General features: G+C 52.0%; 10 protein-coding genes across 10 annotated transcripts; 6 read left to right on the top strand and 4 right to left on the bottom strand.

Moving 5' to 3' along the window:
* Positions 1 to 72: 72 nt before the first annotated feature.
* Positions 73 to 636, bottom strand: NCS57_01015900 (uncharacterized protein; the record flags this gene model as incomplete). The annotated part of the gene is made up of 2 exons (XM_053059913.1): positions 73 to 522; positions 574 to 636. 2 exons carry the CDS (start codon positions 634 to 636, stop codon positions 73 to 75), a joined length of 513 nt encoding a protein of 170 aa, XP_052910307.1.
* A 315-nt stretch (positions 637 to 951) lies between these two features.
* Positions 952 to 2,014, top strand: NCS57_01015800 (Very-long-chain 3-oxoacyl-CoA reductase; the record flags this gene model as incomplete). The annotated part of the gene is made up of 2 exons (XM_053059912.1): positions 952 to 1,095; positions 1,154 to 2,014. The coding sequence occupies 2 exons, from the start codon at positions 952 to 954 to the stop codon at positions 2,012 to 2,014; spliced, it is 1,005 nt and encodes a 334-aa protein (XP_052910306.1).
* A 694-nt stretch (positions 2,015 to 2,708) lies between these two features.
* On the top strand, positions 2,709 to 7,026 carry NCS57_01015700 (uncharacterized protein; the record flags this gene model as incomplete). The annotated part of the gene is made up of 3 exons (XM_053059911.1): positions 2,709 to 3,066; positions 3,120 to 6,265; positions 6,319 to 7,026. The coding sequence occupies 3 exons, from the start codon at positions 2,709 to 2,711 to the stop codon at positions 7,024 to 7,026; spliced, it is 4,212 nt and encodes a 1,403-aa protein (XP_052910305.1).
* A 1,858-nt stretch (positions 7,027 to 8,884) lies between these two features.
* Positions 8,885 to 9,882, top strand: NCS57_01015600 (uncharacterized protein; the record flags this gene model as incomplete). Its single annotated transcript, XM_053059910.1, has 3 exons — positions 8,885 to 9,247; positions 9,296 to 9,383; positions 9,431 to 9,882. The coding sequence occupies 3 exons, from the start codon at positions 8,885 to 8,887 to the stop codon at positions 9,880 to 9,882; spliced, it is 903 nt and encodes a 300-aa protein (XP_052910304.1).
* A 1,353-nt stretch (positions 9,883 to 11,235) lies between these two features.
* Positions 11,236 to 12,178, top strand: NCS57_01015500 (uncharacterized protein; the record flags this gene model as incomplete). Its single annotated transcript, XM_053059909.1, has 2 exons — positions 11,236 to 11,366; positions 11,419 to 12,178. 2 exons carry the CDS (start codon positions 11,236 to 11,238, stop codon positions 12,176 to 12,178), a joined length of 891 nt encoding a protein of 296 aa, XP_052910303.1.
* A 149-nt stretch (positions 12,179 to 12,327) lies between these two features.
* On the bottom strand, positions 12,328 to 13,033 carry NCS57_01015400 (putative membrane protein; the record flags this gene model as incomplete). Its single annotated transcript, XM_053059908.1, has 3 exons — positions 12,328 to 12,404; positions 12,453 to 12,839; positions 12,964 to 13,033. The coding sequence occupies 3 exons, from the start codon at positions 13,031 to 13,033 to the stop codon at positions 12,328 to 12,330; spliced, it is 534 nt and encodes a 177-aa protein (XP_052910302.1).
* A 444-nt stretch (positions 13,034 to 13,477) lies between these two features.
* On the bottom strand, positions 13,478 to 17,703 carry NCS57_01015300 (Zn(2)-C6 fungal-type domain-containing protein; the record flags this gene model as incomplete). Its single annotated transcript, XM_053059907.1, has 9 exons — positions 17,588 to 17,703; positions 16,501 to 17,515; positions 16,077 to 16,404; positions 15,961 to 16,027; positions 15,381 to 15,449; positions 14,824 to 15,330; positions 14,543 to 14,773; positions 14,209 to 14,495; positions 13,478 to 14,160 (listed from the first exon to the last, which is right to left on the bottom strand). The coding sequence occupies exons 1-9, from the start codon at positions 17,686 to 17,688 to the stop codon at positions 13,478 to 13,480; spliced, it is 3,288 nt and encodes a 1,095-aa protein (XP_052910301.1). The 5' UTR covers positions 17,689 to 17,703.
* Positions 17,704 to 18,290: 587 nt separating this feature from the next.
* NCS57_01015200 (PKS-ER domain-containing protein) lies at positions 18,291 to 19,398 on the top strand (the record flags this gene model as incomplete). Its single annotated transcript, XM_053059906.1, has 2 exons — positions 18,291 to 18,461; positions 18,514 to 19,398. The coding sequence occupies 2 exons, from the start codon at positions 18,291 to 18,293 to the stop codon at positions 19,396 to 19,398; spliced, it is 1,056 nt and encodes a 351-aa protein (XP_052910300.1).
* Positions 19,399 to 19,991: 593 nt separating this feature from the next.
* Positions 19,992 to 20,387, bottom strand: NCS57_01015100 (uncharacterized protein; the record flags this gene model as incomplete). Its single annotated transcript, XM_053059905.1, has 1 exon — positions 19,992 to 20,387. The coding sequence occupies one exon, from the start codon at positions 20,385 to 20,387 to the stop codon at positions 19,992 to 19,994; it is 396 nt and encodes a 131-aa protein (XP_052910299.1).
* A 1,235-nt stretch (positions 20,388 to 21,622) lies between these two features.
* Positions 21,623 to 22,844, top strand: NCS57_01015000 (uncharacterized protein; the record flags this gene model as incomplete). Its single annotated transcript, XM_053059904.1, has 3 exons — positions 21,623 to 21,676; positions 21,749 to 22,147; positions 22,824 to 22,844. 3 exons carry the CDS (start codon positions 21,623 to 21,625, stop codon positions 22,842 to 22,844), a joined length of 474 nt encoding a protein of 157 aa, XP_052910298.1.
* Between the last annotated feature and the right edge of the window lie 225 nt (positions 22,845 to 23,069).

Genomic DNA, 23,069 nt, shown 5'->3' with positions numbered 1-23,069 from the left:
GGTAACCTTTTTGGGGGCTGCCACCATCATATTTACCCTATATATAGATCTTGTCTATACCCATTATTGCATCTAGTTGAGTGTAACATAGTGGTCACGAACAAGAGGCATCCAGATCAAGGAGAGAGAAGCCAGAGTGAAGGGGAAGATCTGGGGCAGACCAAAGGTCATGCTCTTGAAGACGAAGAGCTCGCTAGCAAAGTGTCCCAGCGCAACCACGTAGGTCCAGTACGCGATGGTGTAGACGGGGCCAATGTGCAGGTTGTAGGCCGCGTAGCACCTCACGATGCAGGTGATGAGGGTCCAGGTACCAAACAGCCTGCCCGCGAGGGGGGTCATCTGGTCGGTGGCCTTGGGGTCATTCTGGGCTGACACCAGCTTGTTGACCGAGTCCTCGGGCTCGAACGTGGCCGTCTTGGGCGGCAGCTTCGTGTTTCGGATGAATCGACCGTTGTAGACTCGACGGGAAAAGTGTAGGGTCGCATACGTCTGCAGCGAGTTGCCAATGGAGATGAGAGAGAGCTGTAGCGGTCAATTGAGTGCCAGCCGATTGAAGAAAGAGAAGGGACCTACGATAAGCATGTGATAGGGCAGAATGCCCTTTGCCTCGGGAAGAATAGACTTGAGAAGATCCATTGTAACCAAAGAGAATGCAAAATACTCAACAAATGCAATTGTGCGGTCTTAAATTGCCCACAGATTGCGCTGATGTCTTTGAAAGTGCAGGATGGTGAGATTGGCTCTGGGCTTTTTGGTGGGAGGGACCTGTAAATCGGCGACCGCGGGACGGAAGAAAGCTTGGGCCACCTCAACAACGTCAGGGGTAATTAATTGTTCCTGGCGGGCCAAGAGCCGAGGGGTTGCAGATCTTGAGAGTCTTGATTGAGGAGCTGTCCTTTTCCCTCCGACAACCTATTCCTTCGAGTTGCGACCGTTTGAATATTCGTCAAAATGGACGCCATTTCTGATTTCTTTCAGCGCGTGCCGCAGCCTCTTCAGTGGAGTCTTGCTGGTATTGGTGCCCTCGTGCTCGGCTCCAAGCTGTTGAGCTATCTCCAGCTCGTCCTCAGCGCCTTCGTTCTGGGAGGCACCAACGTACGTGGCCATGATGTCCATGCTGGAGTAACCTAGTAGCTAATTCTGTTTTCTGCAGCTCCGAAAGTATGGCAAGCCTGGCACCTGGGCTGTCGTGACTGGCGCCTCTGATGGCCTGGGCAAGGAGTACGCTCTTCAGCTCGCCGCTAAGGGCTTCAACCTCGTCCTCGTTTCCCGAACTCTGTCGAAGCTAGAGTCTCTGGCTGCCGAGATCCAGGAAAAGTTCCCCGGAAAGGGCCTCGAGATTAAGAGCCTTGCCATGGATTTCTCCCAGAACAACGATGCCGACTACGAGCGACTGGCCGAGCTTATCCAGGGTCTGGACGTTGGTATCTTGATCAACAATGTCGGCCAGAGCCATAGCATTCCCGTTTCCTTCCTGGAGACTGCGAAGGAGGAGCTCCAGAACATCATCACTATCAACTGTATCGGCACACTTCGGGTTACTCAGACTGTCGCTCCTATCTTGAAGCAGCGAAAGCGTGGCCTTATTCTGACCATGGGCTCTTTCGGCGGCTGGACTCCTACACCCTACCTGGCCACCTACTCTGGTAGCAAGGCTTTCCTTCAGCAGTGGAGCAACGCCCTGTCTTCGGAGCTTGCTGATGACAACGTCGATGTTTACCTTGTTCTGAGCCATCTCGTCACCACGGCCATGAGCAAGGTCCGCCGCCCCAGTCTGCTTGTCCCCAATGCTCGCAACTTTGTCAAGGCCGCACTTGGAAAGGTTGGCCTGGGTGGCTACCAGACTGCCCCCAACACCTACACACCTTGGTGGAGCCACGCCTTTATGCTCTGGCTGATTGAGAACGTTCCTGGTGTCAACAGCCCCATCACCATTTACTACAACAAGAAGATGCACGTGGACATCCGACGGAGGGCTCTGCGCAAGGCGGCTCGGGAGGCTAAGAAGCAGTAATTGGGATGGCCAAGGACGGGATATGTGGGAAGGATAGGCGCAGTGGATGAACAAAACACGTGGAATTAAAAGGAGGAATGTGGCAGGAAGTAGAGGCAGTAAAGAAAGTAATCATGAAGGATGTGAAAACACGGTTTGTGTGACGAAGAATCTCTGTCACTGAATCTCCCTCCATAACACCAACTTCAGCAAGTCCTATCAAGATGACCGGCGATCGGTTATGTCTCGGACGTGAAACGCAGACAGAAAGAATACCAGCAATTCTTGCCTAATTTCTTTCACAAAATTGTGCCTTGCTTCTAGAATCTTTGTCCACTCATGACGCGTAGCATCGTGGTTGCTGGTCCCAAGTCTCAGCCTTGCGCCCAAATGGTCCTAGCGCCAAAGCCCCAGTCGCGAAAAATCCGGTGCTCCAACTCCAGCCTCCCCAAGCTCTCGTCAAATTGTTTATCACTGCCACAGCGTGTACCTCTGACCATACATCCCATCTCAGGCCGGACGACGACGCGACCGACACGACGAGCTGCGACGAGGCCAGAAGCGCGACTTTCGGATTCGAGGCTTTGACTGCCATCCTCCAACACGCGCAATCCCGTCGTCTTTGCATGGTGGTTCGCGACCTGCGTCCAGCGGTATAGCACGGCATCGCTGAAGCTGCAAAGGCCCGGCGCGGGTCTCGATATTGCTGCCCATCATGTCGTTCCCACAGACCACTCCGGTGCGACCAGTTCCAGGCGCTTTTCTGAACACTCCGGCCGTTACCTCGAGGTTCCAGTCGGGCCCTGATCCCGTGCGCCGCCAGCTGTTCCAGACAGCTGAGAACAGCCAGTCTGGCTCGACATCCAGAACTGCCGCACCGACATCGACATCTCGAGCCGTCACCACGACGACACCTACTTCGAGGACACCTACGAGCGAGAGTCTCGTGGCTCCGACCGCGCTGCCACCTCCGCGATCCGAGAATGTTCCTCCCGTCGTCAAGGCAGCCAAGGCCATCAACACCTTCCTCCAGGCCGATGGCCGGTTCCCAGACCTGGATTCATATTGCAGACGTAGGTTTCCAACGGATAAGGTTTGAAGAAGAAGATAGCTGACAACATTCTAGAGGGCGCGTCCTCTGAGTATGACCTTGAAACTACAGAATCCCCCATGGCCCCCTTCCACAAGACGCAGATGTACCCCATCCCGAACCAAGTCTTCGATCACTACAACACTGGCGAGCTCCAAACCTTGATGGGCCTTTTTGCAGAGATCAACCATGCTTGGGTTGTTATTGACAACTCTCTGTTCCTCTGGGACTACACCCATCCCGACCCTGAGCTGATCGGCTTCGAGGACCAGCCGCACACGATTCACGCTGTTGCGCTCGTGCCACCCAAGCCAGGTATCTTTGTTGCAACGATCACGCATATTCTGGTTGTTGCTACGTCTTCGGAAATCACCCTTCTTGGTGTGTCCGCGACCGATACCCCTGCTGGAACCAAGGCGGTTTCCTTGTACCAGACCAAGATGCAGCTCCCGCTCCGTGGCACCGATGTTAGGGTCATCAAGGGAGCCGCGAACGGGCGAATCTTCTTTGGAGGAAGCAATGACATCGACATCAACGAGTTGTACTACCAGTCTGAGGAGAAGTGGTTCTCAAATCGCTGCGGCAAGATTAACCACACGAATCCTGGCTGGTCTTCAGTTGTCACTCTGCAAGGAGGCTTCTGGTCACACAAGACCCCCGAACACCTCAAGGACATCGTTATCGACGACTCGAGAAACCTCGTTTATACCCTTTCGAGCCGATCGACGATTCGAACATACCACATGGAGGCCCCCGACCGTCTTAACAAGGTGATCGAGAAGGAGAAGGTGCACTGTCTTCGCGACATTGCGCACATGATCAGCCAGTCCATGTTGTTGAACGATCGATCAAGTATTGTCTCGATCAGCCCGATCTCTAAGCAAGAGGCATCGAAGCTTCACTTGATGGCTCTGACTAACACCGGCTGTCGCTTATTCTTCAGTGCCACCAGCGCAGCATCCTACCTTTATGGCTCCCAGTCAAACATGGCCCCTCAGAGCATGCAGGTTCAATTCATCAAGTTCCCTCCCAGCCAAAACCCTCGCCGGTCTGGCTATCCTGGAGGCGAGACGATAACCGATTTAGAATCAGCCATGCTGACCGAAAGCCGACAAGGTGCCCGATTTGCGCCCGGATACTTTCTGGATTTTGTTAGTAGGGGCTCCAATCCGAACGAGGATACCCTCTTCGTGTCTGGCCCCGAGACTGGTCGTATTAAGGACACGCCCCCGACAGCTCCGTTGAAGTATTATGAAAGCGCAAGTTGGATCGACATTGGAAGCCGGGCGGAGGCCGTTGGCCTGATTACGAAGCCCTTCTCAGCAGCGCCACAGCCCCTTGGATTTGGCAACGAATTGGCTGTCCAGTTTGATGAGGCGCCCAGTGAGTTTGCGGTGCTCACCAACACAGGTGTGCACATTATTCGACGAAGGCGATTCGTGGATATTTTTGCTTCGGCGATCAGGGGCGCCGTGGGAGATGAAGGCTATGAGCAGGTCTGCCGCCGGTTTATTCAGCTGTATGGTCGCGTTGAGACTGTTTCAACTGCCCTGGCTGTAGCCTGCGGTCATGGTGGCGACTCTCGACCAGGCGCTGCGCGTGCCATTGATCAGGCAACAGAGGACCGGGCGAGATCTGTCTTTGTTGACTTTGGTGGACAGCCTACCATTACCGAGACTGACGGCACATCTCTGACTACCGACTCTGTCAGACTCTCTTCCCGACACGACGCCCTGGCCCTGTATCTCTCCCGCTTGATTCGCCAGCTCTGGAAGTCTGTTGTCATTACACCCGGCACTTCTGCTACTGGTGGTGTTACCATCAGCTCTACTATCCCTCTCCCTAAGTTGAGCGCGGTCCAGGAGAACCTCGAGCGACTTCGACGATTCCTTGATTCCAACCGGGGTCTCATTCAGGGCTTGTCAGGCCCGTCCGATTTGCAGCATGTCTCTAGCCGTCAAGAAGAAGTTGCCCTGCAGGCTGAGCACCAAGCTCTGCACGCTCTGCAGAAGCTGATGGAGAGTATTTCTGAGGGTATCTCTTTCGTGCTAATGCTCTTTGACGAGCGAGTTGCCGATATCTACACCCGCCTTGACGCCACGGCTCAACAACAGCTCAAGGACCTCACTTATGAGAAGCTTTTCTCGCAAACCGACGGCAAGGACCTCGCCAAGCTTCTGGTTAAGGCCATTGTTAACCGCAACATCGAGAGCGGTTCAAACGTTGAAACTGTCGCCGATGCCCTGCGAAGGAGATGCGGTAGCTTCTGTAGTCCAGATGATGTTGTCATCTTCAAGGCACAGGAACAACTCAAGCGAGCTTCTGACCAACCTCCGAACACGAACCAGTCGCGAAGCCTTCTTCACGAAAGCTTGAGGCTCTTTGAGAGGGTGGCTGGCAGCCTGACCTTTGCCAATCTTCAGACCGCGGTCACACAGTACATCCAGCTCAAGTACTACGCCGGGGCGATCCAGCTGTGCCTGGTTGTGGCCCGGGAGAAGGACAGGGGCAACACAGCTCTGTCATGGGTCAACGATGGAAAGCCGGCGGGAGACCCTCGGGCTGATGCCTTCAACGACCGCAAGCGTTGCTATGATATGATTCATGACGCCCTGAGTCAGCTTGACGCTGCTTCAAGTAGCGAGCCTGAGATGGTTGATGGCAGGCTGACATTGATCGCCACGAAGCGACTTGAGGCCTACGATGTGGTGAATGGGTCTGATGACGAGGTGTTCCACTTTGACCTCTATGAGTGGTACATTCAGCAAGGCTGGACCGACCGTATCCTGGCCATCGATTCGCCTCACGTTATCACCTTCCTCCAGCGTCTTGCTGGAACTAATGTCGAGCATGCTGATCTGCTCTGCCGATTCTACACCAACCGTAGCAGGTTCTTTGATGCCGCCGAGGTTCAGGCTGAACTCGCCAACTCTGATTTCCCAATTGGCATCAAGGACCGTATCCGACTGCTCAGTCTGGCCAAGGCCAACGCTAACGTCGCTACTACCGGTGTTAGCCGACAGCAACAGCAGTTGCTTAACCATAGCGTGACCGAGCTGCTTGAGATTGCGCACATTCAGGACGACCTGCTCGAGCGCCTGAAGGCGGATGAGAGAATCGATGATGAGCGGAAACTGGAGATTGAGGATGCTCTGAAGGGCAAGATTCAAGGACTCTCTGAGGTGAGACATTCTGGAACCCTGGTGTGCGAGGCACAATCGCTAACGTATTGCAGCTGTTCAACGACTATGCCGACCAGGCAGGTTACTATGACCTTTGCCTCCTTATCTACCATGTTGCCGACTACCGTAACCACATGACCATCTCGGGTACCTGGAGCAACCTGATCCAGCAGACACACGACGAGGTCATGTCGCGCCTGGAGAACTCGGAGCCTGGAATGCCCTCGCCTCCTATGCCTTATGAGTCTGTGACCAGCAAGATCCAGAACATTGCCCATCGCACATCCCTCGACAGCTTCATCTTCCCCATCCAAGACCTTCTCCCCGAACTCTGTCGCTACGCAGTGGCACACCAACAAGATGCTACGATCGGTGCTGATCCTAGTTGGCCTGTCCAATTATTCCTCACCTTGGGCGTGTCTCACGACATGATTGTTCGGGTTCTGGAGGTCGTCTTCGATAGCCAGGACTATGGCTTTAGCGGATCAGTTCGCAACCGTATGATCGAGTTGATTGTTTACGTGGTCAACGACTGGCTCGCCGAGGTACGCCGACGAGGAGGTGCAGGCAAGGGTGGTGCTATTGGCCAGTCGGTTGCGGATCTCCTCAAGCGATGCGACGATGCGCTGCCGCCGCCTGGACATGGTAACAATGCTGGCGGAGCAGACCTCGCCGATGTCAGGCGTGTGCTCAAGGCTCTCAAGAGAGAGGTGGATGGACTGTCGCAACGTGTGCCGACTGGAAGCCTCAGGTTTGCATAGAGGGTGAGGTTTGACGGAGATGGAAAACACGAGAAGAAAGAGGGCGACGAGTATCATAGAGCCATAGGATTGATTGGAGCTTGAGTAGTTGTGGCTGCGGCATGTTTCTTAGTTAAAGGGATGATGGATATGCTATAGGCGCCAATTGGCATGAGGGTGCGTTGTACAGGTTCAAAGGTCTATTGTAATTATAAACCAAGGCGGGGGCTCTACGAAGCCTGCCTCGGAAAAGAATGGAATAAATGCCCCAGAGATGACTCAAAGCCAGAGCCCTGCTGGAGAGGAGAGGCTCTGTGATGCTGTTGTTTATGATGGAAGAATAACCTGTTGCAAGGTGACATCTCAGCAAGGCGAACGTACAGCAAGTTTGCCTCTCGCCCTACAATACCGTATTGACCGAAAGCAGAGGCGTGCGGCTGACATGCATGCTCTGCACCTTTGACAGGATCTGCTGCGGTTCCCGCGGGGACCATGTATCATGAGGCCCCCCGGTTGACGTGGGGGAGGCTTGGGTTTCTGTGGTGGTGAGGCTTGCATGCGTTCGCCTCACTTTGTGCAAGTAGGCGAACCGTCGAGTGCCACGGCTGTGAGACGAGGCCTCACACTTGGAGATGCTGGGAATGAGGGGTTGTTTATCAACAAGTGTGTAGCCTGGTGGCGAGTTTTGGAGGTATAAGTTGGGTGGCTGTCGCTGTAGTGGAATGCTGCTTTCGACATCAAGATTCACAATCACAACTACAACCGTACACATCCAATCCGGGCTTCCTCACGTGGACATGCTCAAGATGGCATTTACAAACGATACTCGATAATGCAGGGACCCGACAATGTCTGCCCTCCCATTCGTTCTTTACCTCACCTGATTTCGACAATCATGTTTCCTACGTATCTTTGAGGGAGCTGGACTCCTTGATCAACAATCGGGACTCTTTCCACGAGTCACATCGATGATGCATATGCATCAAATTACGTTGACCGCGCTTCACTGCGTGAGTCTTTTACCCAGCGATCGCCACGAGCACATCACCACAAGCACATGGGCTACGAGTACACTCCTTTCTCCGAGCACATGACTGCGAGCTCATAATGAGCATTGCTGGGGCCCACGTTTTCCTCCCAGCTTCCCCAAATGGACAATTACAGATCTTGTGAAGCTGGTAGTCCATACCAACAGGAACACCGATGATTTGGTATGGCGAGATGAATTTATATAGTTATCCAACAGCCGGGCGGCGAGGATACCTGACGATGCGAACCTCACCTCGACGAGGACCAAGGCATCGGCTTGCAACACTTTTTGGGATAAAAGGAGGTTTTTGTATTCGCTCTTTTTGGATTAGAAGGTGTTTTACTGGATCCGTTTAGAAGGTGATAGAGAGGGTTAGATGGAGGTGTGGCTTGCTTGGTTGCTTTGCGAGTTGGGATGAGGAGCTTGTTGGGTTATAGAGTCGCTTGCTTTGGTTTATTTCACTTTCCTTATATAATTGCATGTTTGAGTGTATAATGTCGCTTTCTTTCAGTTGGGTTGATGCGTGCATATGGTGATGTTCGTAGCCCATGTCCTGAGAGTCCAAGTCTGGACCACGACATGATTCCATCCTCAACACTTGCATAACCGATGTGACTGAAGTAATTGATAGGACTAATTGTCTTATATTTGTGCGTGCTACCAAGCATCCTGGGGGCCTTGTTGAACACTCCGAGATAGTCTCCGTACGGCGGTGACTTTTCGGATACTTCTCTCAAGGTGCCTATATATCCACGTTCCAGAACCCGGACTTCTCTACTGATCTAGATAAATCTCTCGATGATAACGAACGTGTTTTCATTTGCAAGAAAAGCTACAAGATCTTTCAGCATGTCCAGCACAGAGGCAGCCACCGCCATGAAGACGCTCACAGAGCTGTACAACAGTCCGGAAAAGGGAATCATGGAAGAGCAGATGCTCTACGTCTCTCGACACATGATGCCCAAGCTGATCGCGCCTCTGCCTCGACAGATGGGTATCACAAACAATACTTCGACGCCAGTGGCATTCTTCGACAATGCTTGTGGTAGTGGTGTGTTGACCCATGAGATTCAGCGGATACTGCCCAAGGATGTGCTTGAGAAGAGTACGTTTTTGAGTGCAGACAACGCAGAAGGTATGGTGAATCTCTCAAAGAAGAGAGTCGAGCTAGAGGGATGGGTGAACATAGAGGTCAAGAAGTTGGACGCAACGGTAAGCCGATTGAAACAGTTGGAGTTGCCGGACACTAACAGGTTATAGAACACTGGCCTTCCAGAAAACAGCTTTACCCATATGGGACTTGGCCTGGCACTTCACATCATCCCGGATCCCGATGCAGTACTAGCTGGTGAGTCAAGTATCTCAAATTCTCGAGACCATTCTGACGATTGCTAGACGCCAAGCGCATCCTCAAGCCGGGCGGCATCTTTGGTGCCACGACATTTCACAAGAGCAACGTCTTCTGGCAACCTGACATGAGATCCGCATTCGAGTCATTCCCCTTTGAAGCGCCATTCCTCAAAGAAGTAAAGATGCAAATGCACAACCAAGGCGACTGGACAGACCCAGAGTGGATCGAGAAACACCTAAAGAGCGAAGGGTTTGTGGACGTTCAGGTGACGACCAACCCAGGGCGCTATCACATCAAGAATGCTGAAGAGTATGTGCTTTCGTTTGGTATGATGCTTGCTTGGTTGATGAATGCGGCCTGGAGTGAAGAGACGAGGAGGGAGCATCCCGTGGAGGAGGCTAGGGAGTTGTTGAGAAAGCATTTGGAGGAGAAGTATGAAGGGAAGGGGTGGGATGTTGAGTGGAAGGTTATCTGCATGACGGGAAAGGTTGAGTGAATCTGATTGATAATAGGAGATATTGAGATACCATGGACAGCTTGTTTTGGATCTGGCCTGAGGCATAAAGGGAAGGGTGGTGACATCTGCAGCCTGTTGGACATGCACCAGTTTGCACAATGCCTTGTTACCTGCGCCCGCCTAGCGTTAAACATAGCGTTAGGCAGCAGTTTCAAGGGATATTTAGAGAGCTACTTAGATACAAGCAATACTTAACGTACCTTATTGGCTTATAAGCCTTGAGTGATCTGGCCTTGAAGTGCAGAGGCGGAACAGGGCATCCAAAAACTCGATGCGATAGCAACATCGTGATTTTTTGTAGTATAACAGGGACTTTTCATGACACTTGAAAGCGCTCGCCTACTTGCCAATTTGTCTCCTTCATCCACGAAAATGCCAACAGACTTGCGTCGGACAGTCTCAAACTCCTGAAAGCGGCCCCCCTTTCATCTCATTGACGTACCAACCAGCAAACGAATAGGGCACAGGTCACATCTATAAAGGCAGGACTCTAGCCAAGTCCAAGTCAAGAAAGCAAACATAGTTTTTATGCTTTGTCAACAGGATCGTTCTCAACGTGCAAGTGACGAGCCAGAACGGAAACGGCCCGTCCCCGGGGACCGTGATGATGTATAAGTGAGACGTTACTCTCGGAAACGGTGATGCAGCTATCCCCCCGACTGTCTGCCTCCTTTTTGTATGCCTTTTTCACCCAAAATAGAAAATTGTAGTGCAATTCATTATACGTTCTTAAGGAGTGGTTGAATACGACAAAGTGCGAGGACACACAAAGGTCCATTTAGCGGGGCCACGAATGCCCTCCAGGGGAATAAGATAGGGGCAAAGGCTGAGAAGCCAAGTCAGATTCTTCTTGATGATTATTGTACATTCTCAATACCAAAAACCTAGATTTAGCGACTTATGTTTTACATCCCTATTTCTCTAACCTGCAAAAACACAGGTGGTGCTGTTGGCGTGTAGGTACTGAAGGTTCAGTTTGACTTGACGTCGGATTGAGCCCCCAGACAACATGCCTTGGCGCAAGTAATGAATCAAAAAAGTCCCAATACATGAAACACACTACTGAGAAGAACAAATTTACCATTCTTTAATATCAACATTCGTCACACGCTGCCCTACATCTTCAACATTCCCGTCCCCCTGGATCAACCAGCCACGTGATCCGCCGCCGGCATTGGAACCAGGGTGGCATCTCCACATTGTTCAACCGCGAGTTTTGGTGCTTGGCAAGAGAGAACGTACGCAAGCCCTTTGATCGAGCCATGTCATGATCTTGATTGTCCCGGCGCTTCAAGCTGTCAAGTCGAAACCTCTTGCGCCGCTTCCCCCAACATGTTTGCCGCCTTGACTTGGGCCGTCGTCCTCGGCGCATTGTCGCCCCTGGTCGCTGCCGCTCATGAGGAAGGGCTTCCGTCTTATCTCTATGGCGCTTCGATTCCTGTCGAGTGCATGAGTCGTAGCTCGTACGTTGCTGTCACTGTCAAATGTCCTACCGTCCGCTGACTTTGTTTCTAGGGAAACGGGCGAACATCTCGAAAACGAAAAGCATGAAATCGAATGGATCCCTTTCCCGGTGTGCAACGAGACCGGCCGTCCTCTCGAGTTCAACTACGGCACCGAAGGCGAGACCAACTGCACCATTCCCATCGTCGACGACCCCTTCTTCCACCTCCTCGAGTTCTATATCCACTCGGACGCGCCCCTATCGTGCCGTCTCCCCGCGCGACCGGCTCCTGAGGTTGAGGTCGTTGGCGAGAAGCTGCCCGATAGGCAGTACATCCCTCTCGTCTTCGCCCTCGCTGGAACACTCCAACTGAGCCACATGCACGTCAGCACACATATGAATGTCCTGCTGCACAGCACACCCAAGCACCACTTGCACCCCCACGACAGCGGCGTACTCGACTCGGCCATCGCATACAGCACAAGTCCCCTGAGCCACCTACAGGGCTCCTTCACGAGGAAGCTCGTTATCGGCGACCCTCTGCCTCTGAGCCTGTCAGTGCGCTGGTTCCCTACACCCGCACTGCCCAAAACCGAGGGGCGCGTTGAGTGGCAGGGTTTGGGCGGTCACATCTACGCTAGCACAGTCTTCTACAGCCTCGTGTCATTTGGCGCTGGCGTACTAGTCGCGGCCATGTACACACTGGGCGTCGTGCTGCCTAGGAGGCTCAAGGGGCGATCCCTCGGCGGTGCGACTCCTCTGGGATACGGGATCAACAGTGTGGGCAATGGATGGGGATACTCGAAGCAGCAACACAAGAGAATAGACTAGAGCCTCTTTTTCGCTGTTCACTCGTGCATTTCTGGAGTCTTAAGGACGGATCTTGGGAGTTGTTTGGGAACATGTGATATTTGTAATCTGAAAGCCTGATGATAATTCATATGCGGCTTTGTACAATCTTATTCCTGTTGCCTTTTCATCTACTGTGTCTTGGCCTTGGTGTCGGTGCTCACACGACGTAGGAGCCTTGTGTACATGTCAACGGCCATGACGCCGGCTTTCAAGCATTAGCTTACATCCATATTGAACATGTCTGAACACTTACGGATGATGAGAAAAGGAAGATAAGTGCCGTAGAGAAGGTTTGTCTTGTGCTCCTCTGAGACGAGCTCCGGACCCATAGGAATCAACTCGGAAACACACGCCACAGTGCCCATGCCGGTGAGACAGCCAAACGCAAGACCAGCAAGTTCAGCCGGGCCCGAGGATGGGCTCTTGGAGGAGAGCTGGGAGACGATGTAGATGGCCAGGGGGCACTGGACAAGCAGCTCGAGCCAGAGGAAACCGTGGAACCAATCGCCAACAAACTTGTCCCCGAAGAAGGGGTCACCCGAGACGGTGAGGTAGGTGTCGCGAATGATGGTGAGGAAGTGGAAGGGCGCTGAGGGGTTGCCGTAGAGGGAGTCTGGGTAGAGAGGGGTGAAGTCGAGGACTGGAGATGTCAGTATTGAGCATTGAGTTGTTGTAAGGACCTTGCTGTGAACAGAGCCAGAGCAACTCATGAACACACAGAGCTTAATGGCAGGCATAATTGCGACAACGGAATAGCTACATACCAAACATGCCAAAGAGCTGCACCGAGATGATGGCCAAATAGACCCAGTCGCGAATTGGTTTCTGAGCCATTGTGTCTTCTGGCTTTCTGATTGAGTATCTGATCAATTGGCGCTCAATTGAAGGTTGAAGAACTGTGAATAGTGTCTTTTGCTGCTTTTTTGTTGAGGGGATCTGCCGGCAGATGAGGGGGACCCGGCGGTCGGGAAATGAAACTCGGTGAGGCTGACCCTGACCCGCCAACGGGGGACGGGGGATGTCGGCGCCGGAATTGCTTCTTTTGGTCCGGTTGCATGCATGTAAGATAATTATTTGCTACACAAGGAATTTATTGCTTCAATCTGAAGAATCTGTATTTTGATTCCTGAGCCGAGTTGTGTCCAATGGCCCAGAGCGATGAAAAGTGGTGATATAATGGTAGGGCTGCCCAGCCCAAAGCCCGTCTATGGATATCGTAACAACCCAAATATAAACCCCAATAATATACAAATAAACCTGACCTGCAAGTCTTCAATTCTAATGGGCCGGTGCAACACTCGCAAGCGACGTGTCTAGAGCATCAGCATCGTATCCCGTCATCAAATCCGCCCAAAAGTCATCATCAAATTGGAAATTGGCCGCCCAGTCTGGAGTCGGCTCAATCACGCTCTGTGTCTGCGCCAGCGCTGCACATGGAGTTTCCACATGCTGTTGCTGCTGATGCTGCTGCTGTTCTTCCTGTGGTATCTTGTTCATGTACCATTGTCGAATCCATCGTACTTTGAAGCTGCATTTGAGAAACACGCTGCTACCGTCTTCCATGACGCGACGTCTTCGGTCGAGTCGCAGTGCTTCCTGATCCGCCGCTTCAAACTGATCGCTCAAACCCTTGAGTATATCTTGAAAATTGAGTCGTCGTCGAGCAAGGCTGGTGTCCCAATCTGGAGAGTTTTCCGAGAGGATGAGGCGCGAGGCTGTGACGGTCGCAAAGGCAAGGACGCAGTTGACCGTCACGGGGAGGGTGGACATTTGAGCCGCGGGGAAGGCGAGTTGCTCCTGGAACGAGTCGGCTACTGCTTCGAGGCATTTCCACATGTACTCGGAGTGCTGGAGTGGTTCCATGAGGGTTCCGTCTGAAGTGTTGAGGGGGGCTGCTCGCATGAGGATGGTGGGCTCGTAAAGGCGCACGAGCAAGGTGTAGTAGTGAGCCCAAAATGCGTCTTTATAGTATTAGCAGGTATAAAGTGCCGAGGGGTGCATGTACTTACGGTTCTGCTTGACAGAGTCTGGCTGGAATTTGGAGAGTCTCTCCAGCTCGCGATGGACGTTGTTCATGGTCATGGCAACATGGCCTCGAAAGGTCGGTGGAGTAGGGTCCAAGTAGTCGACGGCTGGTATGGCACTGAAGCCACGCTCAGCTAGGTGCTGCATCCTGACGAGAGCCACGAGGTACAGGTCGGACTCGTACTCTCGTGCCTCGATGAGGTGGTCGCAGCATTGCGACAGATGGTTGCTCCACGGCACGATGGTATTCTTTTTGAAGAATGAACTCAGTCTGGAGCCGTCAGTTAGTAATTAGTAAGATAGAGTACGGCGACTTACATGGCTGTTATGTAGTACATCCCCAGAACGGCTCTCTTGTCTTGTGACGATTGATCCGTCTTGATCTTGGAGCAGGGTTTGCCCATTGAAGTCCACGCATCTCCTAGTAAGCTGCGTGGAGCACCGAGGATGGCTCCCGCTGGTCTGTCTAACCTTAGATCGATTATAAGACCGATGGCCAGCTGGATAATGCTGGTGACCTGGAGGTCTCCGTAGAAGTGAAAGTCGTTCCTGGAAGAGCTAGTTAGCATTCGACTATACTCCGATCATGTTCCACTTACCAGGCTAGGTAGACTAGCATCCCCTGAAGAATGTCTAGTGACCTTTCCTGGCCCATGACTACATGCTCGGCGAGGTACTTGCGGAACCAAGCTTTGAAGTCCATCTGCACTTTCTCCTTGAGTGGCGAGACAACAGCCAGAATGGTCCAGAACAAGAACCGCGACTCGGAATAAAACTCATGGGACGCGAGCGAATCAGGCATGGGCACAAAGGGGAACTCGGGCACATAGTCTCGACGATACACCTCTAACCGTTTCGTGGCCTCATCATGGGTGATGCGGAAGCCTGGGAATAGCTCCAGGTCTGCATAGTCATCATCAGAACGCCCAATAATAGGAGGCGGGAGGCGATCAGGGGCAAGCTGGACTGCCTGGATGTCTTCAGGGATTGGCTGCTGCTGCGCTGGCACATCTTGAGGACTCTCTGGTGTCAAGGGAGAGAGGCCTTTCTGGGCAGCGAGGAGGGAGACGATGCCGTCAATCTTTTTCTCCAGTTGAGCTACCCGTCTACATGATATGAGTCAGTGAGGTAAAACAAGGTGGGTGAGATTACGTACGTTGACTTTCCGCGCTTTTTCCTCTGTGTTGTTTCTGGTACTCGACACTCTAGCTTCATTCGAGAGCATCTGCGACAATGAGTGTTTATTCTTTTTTGCAACGGGATATTTCTCACCTTGAACAGCTATTCTCTGATCGTCCAGCTCCTGAATTAGGCCACTGGCACTTCATTTTTAGTCGGGCGCAGTTGACGCAAGCCCTTGTCTTGGTGGTACATGTCTGTTCTGCTGCTGCTCCGGACCGGGCGCTTTCGCCGCTCCGACTGACGAGGCAGTCCTCCATGGCGACACAGATGAGGAGTACAAAAGAGAGTGAGTCGACGCCAAGAGACTTGGAAAGTATAAACAAAGGAGTAATATTTACGAAAATAACTAAACGAGAAATCTACGGAGGTTGAACAAAGTCGCGAGGTCCGGAGGTAAGGGGATGTTCAAGGTGATAAACCCGGGGGTCGGAGGGCTTTTTAAGGGCCGGGTTGCCTGTTTCAGTGTCAGAGCTGACGACTTGGCCCAGTTTTTCTGCTTACGGTTCGGACACCGGGCGTTAAAATGTGTCCGGTGTCCGACTTTATTTGCCTACCCTATGCTTTGAAACCTATCAGGCGATGAATCCTCTCTTCCAGCGTGTAATGCCTCGATGAAAGACTCTATTAAGGTGTTAGGACCGCCTAATATAATCAATGTTTCAGATCTTACCTCCGAGCTTCCAACGAGTGCTGAACGATTCAAGAGTGCTTCGTAGCTCCATCAAGTCTTCACCCACGAGGCCGTCCACGTACAGGCGATCCATGCGAATGGCGGCACCTTGCAAACAGCATATACCAATAAAACAGGGTCGACTGTCATTAACCCAGCCTCTACGGCGGACAATCTCGCCCTCGGTGTGAAATGTGTCAAATACAATGTTGTACACGCTTTGAACAGCCGAACGTGTCGCGGGGCTGCTAAGGGCGGATACCTGCGTCTCACGCAGACAGTACAAGATAGCCAAAGCGCTTCTCACAACGTCAGCAAAGCTGTCTTGCTTTCCAACAAGTGAGCATACTTGCCTGAGAGACATGGCTACTGCCTCGCATAACGGAAACGATTTGCCCTGTGTTCTTGTTATGAGAGAGCTTACCAGCCTGTGGAGGCTTGTTTCTGCTGCTTCTCTTTGCGCTGGGTCTGGACTCGCCATGGCGTCGAGTATCTTGCCAATGTGCAGAGCCACTTTTGCCCGTGCCACAAACTTGCGAGGCAAGTCGTCGCCATGGAGATCCTCATCCGACGCCTTGCCAACTGCCGCACCTACGAACTGGTGGTTGAGACCAACGGACTGTGGTATACGGTAATCAAAGTCGGATAGCATGATGGTTCTATAAGCGCCGTTGGCATAATCATAAGCCTTGGATTTGCTTGATAATGGTGGTACATACCTATCAAGCAGCACAATCCCGCTCCAGCACAGATCAAGTTGCGTTATCTCGGGTCTTTGTATCATGCCTCGATCACAGCCGCCCGGTTCCAGACTCAGCTGCTGCGCGAGACTCGTGCACACACCAAGAGTCCCATAGGCATCCTTGCTCATGCCATGACCAAGTTCGTACGCAACCAGCAAAAGACCAGATTGTAGCAAGGCAATATCTGAACTATGAGCTGATGTCTGAAGGAGAAAGAACAGGCGCCGAGCGGTGCGGTATAGGGCGGACTTGACTGAATGGTTTGGGTGTTGGCACGGTTGCTGTATAAAGATGTAGATGCAAAGAAGTAGAAGTGCAACGATATCGTTTTGATATCCCGGGTATCCGAGGAGGTGACTTATATCAAGATACAGCTGCTCCTTGTCTAATATGGGAAGCCAGCTGTGCGCAATGGTAAAGTAAGTCTCAATCATGGCGGGCAGGTCTACGCCGCCTGCGCTGAAGATGTCTTGGATAAGTGTGGACAGCGTGGGCTGAGCATGGCTGCCCTCATCACCCACGCTGTCGCCACTCGCACAAGCTGCCCATATCAAGTAGCGTTCGGCCAGCAGGGACAGGTCGAAACTGCACGAGTCTCGAAGATGTACCAGCACGGCTGCCTCTACCTGAGTTCCGGGTGAAAAGGGGCTTGTCTGGGAGGTAGTCGTTGCTTTATAATCACAGGCAACCGCCTTCCTGTGCCATGATCAGTGCTACTGTTCCGCAAGGCGCCATGGAAACAGGCCTGGTGGAGAATAAACGACGTACGAGCTGCAACGGGAGCATTGCGGGAGGAGCCTATCACATCGCTGCTTCTGGCGCCTGCAGTTGAAGCAGGACCCTGGAGCCAGTTGATTTGGAGAATGCATTGCGTGGAGCAGAAGATGAAGAGTTGTCGTGAGTTTGCTCGACTTACAATTTGAACAAGGGTCGGCCGTGGGTGGATGTCTTTTGAAGGACCTGTCAGCCTGTGTTGGGAATAGCTCCGGAGCTAGCAGGGGTCGGCCGATGCCTGACACCCAGAGCTCCGGTGGGTCCGGATAGCTACCCTATAGCATCAGACAGTTGCCGTGTGTGGCGGAAGGATATTTTATGTAAAAATTCCGAGTATTGAGTAAGCGCAACAAGATGGGCACATGTTTTATTTGCACACATGAAGTCATCCCTGCTGGACAAAGGTAGCTTGAGCCGGTGCCTGACGGGTGGGGCTGTGTAGCCTAGATCCCGATTCATGTCATGTAAGTGGCGAGCAGGGGTTGTCCGTAGCGTCCGATTCAGAGCGTGTATTGGAAATAGACATGGAGTCAAACTCGACTTACAAGATCATTGTATATTCCAGAGGCTAGATTGTGTATAAATAAGACGGTCTGGTCGTCTCTGAAAAGACTTCTCTATAGCAACAAGCAAGCAAAACATCCATCTCAGCATTCACAACCCTCTTCTCGATAAATCTACATTCCATCAACACACAATGGCTACTCCCACCTCCACCAGAGCTTGGTCTCTTTACAAAATCGACCCCAACAGCTTCGATGGATTGGAGCTGAAGGAGAGCATCCCAATTCCTAACCTTGGCGACCATGATGTATTGGTCCAGATTGAGGCCGTCTCGCTCAACTACAGAGATCTTGCCCTCCCAAGGGTAGGACCAATGACATATCGAGCTGGAACAATGTTTGCTAACTTTGATGCAGGGCCGTTACCCTTTCGCAATGAACCTGCCTGTTGTTCCTGGCTCGGATGCCTCCGGAATTGCTGTGGCGGTTGGCCCCAAGGTTACCAGCATCTCCAAGGGCGATAGGGTGTGCACACTCTTCAACGAACTTCACCAGGCTGGTGAGATCACTCCTGAAGGAGCAGCAAGCGGCCTTGGAGGTGCCATCGACGGCACACTACGCCAGTACGGTGTCTTCCCCGAACAAGGTCTTGTTCAGGCACCGCAGTCCCTGAACGCCATTGAAGCTAGCACCCTGACCTGTGCCCCTCTGACATCATGGAATGCTCTGTATGGACTGCAGTCCAAGGCTGTCAAGGCTGGTGACTGGGTTCTAACCCAAGGCACTGGTGGTGTGAGTCTCGCGGCCATTCAGTTTGCCGTGGCTGCTGGCGCCACCGTTGTGGCCACAACATCTTCAAACGACAAGTTCGATGCCCTCAAGAAGCTGGGAGCTTCTCACGTCATCAACTATCGCGAGACGGCCAACTGGGGCGAGGTCGCGCGAGCGCTAACCCCCAAGGGTTTGGGCTTTGACCATATCATCGAGGTTGGCGGCCCGGCCACTCTTGCGCAGTCGCTCAAGGGCATCAAGCTCGGTGGTGTCATCACCATTATCGGGTTCCTCTCGTCATCGGACGAGCAGCCCCCGCTGATGGACATTCTCAACCATCTTTGCATTGTTCGTGGTATCTTTGTCGGATCCAAGCTGCAGTTTGAGGAGATGAACCGTGCCATTGACTCGATCAAGATGAAGCCCGTGGTTGACCCCAAGATCTTTTCCTTTGAGCAGGTTAAGGAGGCTTATCAGTATCAGTGGGATAGCAAGCATTTTGGAAAGGTTGTCGTGCAGGTTGGAAACTGAGGGGCTCTGTACGATATGGGAGTGTAGTTACAAATCGCGACTGGTACTGGCATTTAACCCCAGGCCAATCGCACAGAGATTGAATATGAGCTATCGCATAAATAATTTAAAGGATGGCGTGGCGTCTCACGAGAGTGACAAGTAAAAGGGGTGCAATGAGGAAAACTCCTAAAAGAAAGGTATTTATTCACTATCTAAGTATTGGCCCCATGTTGAGTCAGGGCGGTGTTTTCTCAAAAATGGAACAAGGCAGAGGTTGAGCTCGAGCCTGTCATCTCAACCAAGTCTTGCTCGGGAGTCCGTATCTCGTAATCGGATGGTTTTTTGACAAAGGAAATCTAGATTCTGTAGAGCCATCTTTGTGGCTCCCCAAAACGTTATCATCGGAATAGCCTCGTCGTCTTCGTCGGCGGTAAACTCACCCTGTCCTGGTGGCGGTGTCTTGTAAACAGTTGCGTTCAGGCCGTTGAGTATTTGGGCATTTTGGTTCCGGTTCTCGTTGTTGCTTGTGCCTCGCGTTTGTGGGGCAGTTGTTGGAGGATCATCGTCATCTGTTCAACAGTCAGCATATTCATCCTCGTGCGGTCCAAGGTTTACTCCCCCTTGTCCGCATCCTCGCCGCAGTCTTTATCCTCGGGACTGCCAGTCTCAGGGTCAGAGGATGGTGCGGCCGGAGCATCAGAGGGAGAGTCCTTGCTCGACTCACCAATCGTCTCGGCCGTGGTGTTGGCGTCATCCTGACCATCCTGTTTCTTGTTAGCGGAAGCCTGGCCCTTCTTGGTGGACTCACGAACCTTGGTTTCATTCTCGAGGTCGTCTGGGGAAGCGACCTGGGCAACCTCGGAAAAGTTGCGGGCGGTTCGACGACGGAGGCGTCGTTGTTCACGGCGGCTGAGCGGTTCGGGCTCTGTGGCCGCCTCGGGCGCGTTGTCGTACAGTGGGAGGCTAGAATTCTCCCGGGTGGGACGAATCTCCTTCTGCCAGGACATGATGGAGGGAGTTTTCGGTGTTGTTGGTGCGGGTGCGGTGGTGGGTTTTGTCGCGAGTGCTGTGATGAGAGGTTTAGTCGTGAGTGTTGTCGTGAGCGTTCTGGTCAAAGGTGAGGCGAGGAAACAAAGGGCAGATGAAAGGGCAGTCGGCCGCATTTATAGTCGCGGGAGAAGCACTTGTTCACAGGTCCTCGCCTTGTTTCAAGAGGAAGTGTGGTTGTTCAGTTGTCAACCACACTGTGCCGACTATGTGCTCTATAATTCACCTAGGCCGATGCGAAGAGGAGCTGGCCAGCGATGAATAGTCATGGACAGCGAGTGTGGAAGATTCCAGAAAATGATTGCTGCCTGGAATTGATGTACTAATGAGGACAGGGAAAAACAGACAAGTGTTTGATGGTTGTTCGGGAAGTTGCCGATTTGTTTGCTGGCATCTGTCATATGTGTGCACGTCACGGGATTGCCTGCAAGCACCCGATGATTTCAGGGCCAAGTCATCCTGTTAGACTCGAAGACACAGCTACGGAGCGAACTGTGAAAGGGTAATTATAATTTATGCTGCCAGGAGATAGTTCTCACGTTCTCACGTGCACTTGGACGAGCAGGACGTTAGGTGTAGAGTTATGCTGTTGGGGCGTTCAGGGAACTAATGCTTGGCACACAGACTTCTAATAGTTAGGTGTTTATAATATGGTGGGGCATGCCTAGATGTTTATTGGCATTTGTATTTATGGCAAAGTTCAAGGCAAAAATGAGGCATAGTAGGTATGGGTTATATAACAAGTTATCTACCTACATAGACTTTATCAAGTCTCTTCCATTCGCTATTGATAACTTGATTCTCATCCTAACCTTAGGTACTATGGGAATGTTGCGACTTCCCATCGAATCGCCAAGTCTGTATGCCAACTGTCTGCCCCCTTGTTGGGCGCAGACCTTTGGGACGAGTTCAAGGACAACCAAACCATTTCTATCTAAAAATAGACCAAGATGCAGAGATAGTTACCGACCTGGTTATTGAAATTGGCTCAAATGGGTCACATTTGCCGCAGCCTGATGTGCCAAGATGCAGCAGCAAAACAGTGCGGCTGAAGAGAGGGCCTATAAATGGGCAGGCATCTTGATTCCCAGCCTGATTTTCTTCTCTCTCTCTCTTTTTTGCTCCTTATCTTTCTTCTAGTTTCTCTGTTCCTCTCTCTTTCACCTCCCTTGGTGCTACCTGAGTTTGGTTCGCAATGGCTTCTTGTACTCCATCCGACTCTGCGGACCCTGATGTCGCTGGGATTGGTGTAAGACAACCATGGTTATTGCCAGTGAAGGGAAAAAGAAATACGACGTACTGACAGATATTTCGAATACAGGTGCTGATCTCGTTTGCCGCCTCGTCATTTCTCACCATCCTGGCAATCCTCGTCGCCTACTTTGGCCAAGCGCTCCGACCTGATCGATATAGCCAACTTGACGAGGCCATCATTACTGGGCTTGGCCGCCGCTCAAAGGCTAGCAATGAGGTTCGAAAGCAGCGCATTGCAGCTTTTGAGTCCTTCATCAAAGCCCTTTCCGACCAACAACTATTCACCAGTCTGGCCCTCACGGTAGCGATATACCTGCTTCGATATGGCGTGAACGGGCTTGACGCTCAAGTGTCTGCATACTCGTACTGTTTGGCAGTCAACATCGCGCTACTTTCTTGCTTCGTTCACCTATCTGCCGTGACCATTCTACGGGATCATCTTGAAAAATTCAAGCGGCTTCGGAATGTACGAATCTTTATCATGCTCATTACAATCGGCTGTCTGATACCGCAACTCGTCCTGACGCAGCTTATTGATGCAAGCCTCACATTGCAATGCGCCCTCGACCCAGACGAATTCTATTTATACCTTGTCTGGACGGACAACACATACGGCCAGACGATATTTTTGGCTACACTTTCGATAATATTGATTATCGCCTGGAGCTATCTTCGCAGGTTACTTGAACTCCTCTCTCCATTATTTAGACAGTCACCCGAGAGACTGTCTATCGCTGCGCTTCATTGGATTTGTCAGTGGCCATCAGCCGATGAACAAGACAGGTTCGACCAAAAAGCAACCGCGTACATCGAAACGCAATGTTCGGAATTGCCTACATATGGAGGGATGGCGTTGTATGGACGGGTACTGGGAATTGTGATCTTCGAGTTTCGCCGGTCATTTATCGCCGAAATCATTTGGCTATTATTCTACACCACATTTGGGTTGTGTCAGATACTTTTCTTCGTCTTCTGGGGCCCGGATCCTGGTGCCTCACCTGTAAGCTTCTCTTTGGGCTTTGGCCAGATTCTGCCACTGGTGCTTCTTGGGCTCCCGGTCCTTTCTGCTCTGGAGCTATACTTAGGTGAGATATGGCGGGACTGATTTTATACGCAATCGTTTTGACTGACACGATCTAAAGAATGGAAAAGCCACAATATAAATGACGAACAATCCGTTGAACTCCAAGATATGACCAACCCGCCAGAGCATCTCGTCACCAATTCAAACCTTTCCCTCACCCACACCCAGGGCCGCCAATTGAGTCTATACGGCTTATGCTTTGAACATCACGCCAAGATCACAGGCAGTTTCACGGCGCTGCTCGTTATAGTTTGTGCGGTGCTGGTGATTTTTAGTGGAATTGTGTTTTCTGGTGCTATCTGGA

Source organism: Fusarium keratoplasticum, chromosome 8 (assembly GCF_025433545.1).
Source record: "Fusarium keratoplasticum isolate Fu6.1 chromosome 8, whole genome shotgun sequence".
Taxonomy (NCBI): Eukaryota; Fungi; Ascomycota; class Sordariomycetes; order Hypocreales; family Nectriaceae; genus Fusarium; species Fusarium keratoplasticum.
This window is presented reverse-complemented; position numbering and strand designations above follow the sequence as displayed.